The sequence below is a fragment of the Microtus ochrogaster genome, unplaced genomic scaffold, assembly GCF_000317375.1.
Source record: "Microtus ochrogaster isolate Prairie Vole_2 unplaced genomic scaffold, MicOch1.0 UNK7, whole genome shotgun sequence".
Lineage (NCBI taxonomy): Eukaryota > Metazoa > Chordata > Mammalia > Rodentia > Cricetidae > Microtus > Microtus ochrogaster.
This window is the reverse complement of record NW_004949105.1, coordinates 12,034,702-12,038,846: the sequence shown is the minus strand read 5'-3', so window position 1 is coordinate 12,038,846 and position 4,145 is coordinate 12,034,702. Positions and strand designations below refer to the sequence as shown.

The 4,145-nt window shown below is 39.0% G+C and overlaps 1 protein-coding gene across 1 annotated transcript in view; it reads right to left on the bottom strand.

Annotated features, from left to right (window-relative positions):
- Nucleotides 1-3,781, bottom strand: part of Shcbp1 (SHC binding and spindle associated 1) — a 26,100-nt gene extending 22,319 nt beyond the window's left edge. Inside the window, exon 1 of the mRNA XM_005366313.3 lies at nucleotides 3,655-3,781. Within this exon, the coding sequence (XP_005366370.1) occupies nucleotides 3,655-3,760 (106 nt within the window). The 5' untranslated portion in view covers nucleotides 3,761-3,781. The remainder of the gene's footprint in view (nucleotides 1-3,654) is intronic.
- Between the last annotated feature and the right edge of the window lie 364 nt (nucleotides 3,782-4,145).

The window sequence follows — 4,145 nt, the reverse complement described above, 5'->3', positions numbered from 1 at the left end:
TCTCTCTCTCTTTCTCTCTCTCGCTCTATATTTAATAAATGTGGAGAGAGAGTAGGCAGCCATGTCTTGTTCCTGATTTTCCACTTTAGATGGTTCTCCATTCACAGCTTTTATATTCTATAAAGAACATTATTCCATAGCTGAACAAGATAAATTTCTAAAGCACATGATTATTGAGCTGAAGATTGTAAAGTCAACGTTGTTGGTTGCAGATTTCCAAAGGAACATTTTATACTGAATAAAAGAAAACCCTACTCATTACAAATTTTTGTAATCTGTTAAGAATCAATGCCATAGCTCCATCTGATGAACAAAATAACTGTTTTGTGTTATGTGATGTTTTCACATATGAACTGTTAGAGAAGAGCTTTAGAAACAAATACTGAAAATATCTGCATATTTTAAGCAGTGAAGAACTGTCCAGAAATATTTGTTTGTTTGTTTGTTTATTTATTTATTTATTTTGATTTTTGAGACAGGGTTTCTCTGTAGTTTTTGGTGCCTGTCCTGGAACTAGCTCTTGTAGACCAGGTTGACCTCGAACTCACAAAGATTCTCCTGCCTCTGGCTCCCGAGTGCTGGGATTAAAGGCGTGTGCCACCACCGCCAGGCTCCAGAAACATTTTTATCTTTCGAAACAGGGCCATGCTTTTAACATTTGATTTCCAGAAACTGTAAACAACAGTGAATTACTACATATATTACAGAAAAAAAAAATCTTGCTAATTTATAGTGCTGTGCTGTCAGAAGACAAAAAACACACTTAAAAACTATCCAAGATAAAAACACAGCACCACTAAATCAACCCAAACACAGAGAATGTGACTAATTCTGTATGATTAACTATTTGGAATTTGGAAAGTCATGGGAATAAGTTAAAGTTCAAAGACTATCAAGGCCTGCTAGACCATCACTATGATGACTGATCTTAATAGGAAGAACATCTTATGATATGAATTTTATGAAAACCAAATGGAATACATTAATTATTGGGAAAGTTTATGTGCACATGATGTATGTACACACATGATCTAGTGCTCCTCAAAATAAAGCCAGAACTTTAGATTTCTATTATTGGTCAATTTCATTCAAAGACAAGTTTTCCAATGAAGATATTATGGCTGCCATGTTGAGTTCAACTACAAAAGCAGATTTAAAAGCTCACATAGAAGAAGCTAAACACTGTTTCCTAAAAGAAAGACAAGAAATCAAACAGAGTATTATTTTCCTACCTATGAAAATGACAATCCTGTGTACACTATCCAACAGTTAGGGTGAGCTGACAGCCAAAGGGGAGAAAAATGAAAACCATCTTATCAACACAGAAACACAATTACCACTTGGGAAGGGAAAAGAGAATTTATTCTGGAGCAAAATATAAGTACTGTCTTAGTTAAGGTTATTATTGTTGTCATGAAATAGCATGACCAAAAGCAACTTGGAGAAGAAAGAGTTCATTTTACTCATAGTTCCTTATAATAACCCATCATCAAAAGCAGTGAGGGTAGGACCTCAAGTAAGGTAGAAACTTGGAGGCAGGAGTTGATGCAGAGGCCATGGAGGGGTACTGCTTACTGGCTTGATCAGCATGGCTTGCTCAGTCTGCTTTCTTAGAAATCCAGGACCACCAGGCCAGGGATGGCACCATCCATAAATGACTGGCTCTCCCTGTCAATCACTAATCAAGAAAATGCCCTACAGATGGATCTTATGGAGGCAATTTCTCAATTGAGGTTCGGTCCTTTCGGATAACTCTAGCTTGAATAAAGTTAACATAAAATTAGCCAGCATACCCAGAAACACAGTTTTAGGTTAAGCCAAATTCTACCTTCTATGTGGAAGCAGTTTTGTTAAGCTTTTTTTTTTATAGTAACAGAACAAACAACAACAAAAAGTCATAAATGAAGACATTTTCAAATACTTTGGTGGAAAGAAGAGTCAAGTTATTGGTAGGCATAGAACTCTCAAGTGTAAATGACAAATTCTGATAGCATTCTTAGCCCTTTGGTAGAAACTAGTTAATGCATTCAAAATGCTGTAAAGCTGCACCTGCTAGTCATAGGATGTTAGGTCTGACTTATCTGTTAATGATGGGATATTAGATCTGACATAGAGGTGGGCAAGGAGTAACTATTTGAAGCAGCCCAAGATAAACTACAATTAGAGTCCACAACTTCTCTACATCACTAAAATCAATCAGCCTTTGCACACATACAAGTTAAATATGCCTTTGCACACATAGCTTCTTTCCAGGAGTTCTCATTCATATCACTGTACGCATATCTAAATTGCACACTTTAAGAGCAAAGCAGTGATATGAACTGACACAACTGCTACTACAGGAGTGCCTGAGTAACTACTAAAGAAACTGTTACAGAAACTATTTATGTTTTTCTCATATGCGATAGATACAAAAGATCAGCTTAAATGTAAATAACAGCAAAGTACTGGTCCTTGATGCAGTAATTTCAAATATTTTCAAAAATATAATAAAGTCGTCTGTTGAAGGCATTTGTTCTTACATTTAAATGAAAAAAAAACGATTAAAACAAGAAGGACTGTTTTTTACTACCTCACATAGCTTCATTACACGGCGAGAATACTATGATCTACTCTAGTCTTCATGATGTTCTTTAAGTATCTTTTGGCAAACATCTCTCAATGATGATCTTCTCCTGTCCTGCTCCTACCACCAATGTGGTGGAATCACAGGTACCCATCATCACCCCTGGCTTGTTGGTTCAACTTCCTTATATTCCATATACAATGTAAAAATTTAGTTCCTTACAGTGCTTTAAAGCTGACTCTTCATATTATTGCATTTTCACATCAGAGCTACTGGTTGTTTTCTAAGGGGGCAAACTGTACGTAAACAACTTTAGCTGGTCATAAAGCAGGTTAGTAGCAGAATTAAGTCACACCTTTTTCTCCCTTTAACAAAAATGATTCTAGTACACATATAACTGAACATGTTAATATAAATAAGCTTTAAGAAATTAAAGGGGGGAGGCGAAAAAAAGAAATTAAAAGGGCCAGGTATAGTATTGTAGGCCTTTAACCCCACCCAGTACTTGGGAAGCAGAGGCTGGTAGAACTCTGAGTTCGAGGCTGGCCTGTAGGTCACCCAGGGCTAAGTAGAGACCCTGCCTCGAAACAAAACAAAACAAAAACAAACAAACAAAAACAAAACAAAAACAGGAATTGGGGATGTAGCTCAGTGGTAGAGTGCTTTTCTAGCATATGCAAGGACTTAAATTGGCAAATAAAAATCAAGTTGGAAATAGGATCTCCAAGGTCAGGAACAAAGAACTTAAGGGTGAGAAAAACTGGGTTATTTCTATTACTGGATTCTACTCCAGTTCAGCTCTGCAGACTGCAGGCGAGCCATCTGTCTTCAGTATTAAGGATAGATACTTCCGTCAGAGTTCAAGCTTGTTTTTCAAAAAGGAGAATGTGTAAGATAGACCTTGGCTCAATAAATAAAGTGAGCACAAAGTTTCATGTGTCCTTTCCATTTGTGGATTCCAATTCCCTCTACTCTCCGGACTGAGTCAAGAGGTCGCGAGTGGGCGCTGGCTGGCACAGCTCCCCACGCAGACTGCCGGCCGCCCGCAGCCGTGGAGGCAGTCCTCCGACGCGGGCTGAAGTGCTCACCTTCCTGCCGGGACGCCGGATCCTCCTCGGCCGCCAAGTCGGGGCTCGCTGGAAGCATGACTTCAGGATCCAGTAGCGCACCTCTCTTCCGCAGTTCTCCAGCCATTTCAAATGTACGCGGGCGGAGGCCGCGAACCCGAACGCGATGACGCAATCGCCAACGCTGGTTCGTTCGACAGAGGAGCCTCTTGGCTTCCAGCAACTCTACTGAGAGTGCCTTAGCGCCACCTCGGGGATTGGCGGACTGTTCTGGACCAAGCTCTTAGGTGTCTGGTTTATCCAAACCAAAAAATAAAAAGAAGTTGAATGTTGAGATAAAATAATGATTTCTCAAAAATAAACAAACAACAACGAAAACAAGCCGAGCTTGGATGTTGAGCATAGTAGAAGAGGATAATGAAAACGAAATGATTAAGATAATGATTAAGCCCTCTTGGTTTGGCTACTTTTATGTTTGCTTAGAGAGCTCTCAACTCTGTCAGCCTAGGAAA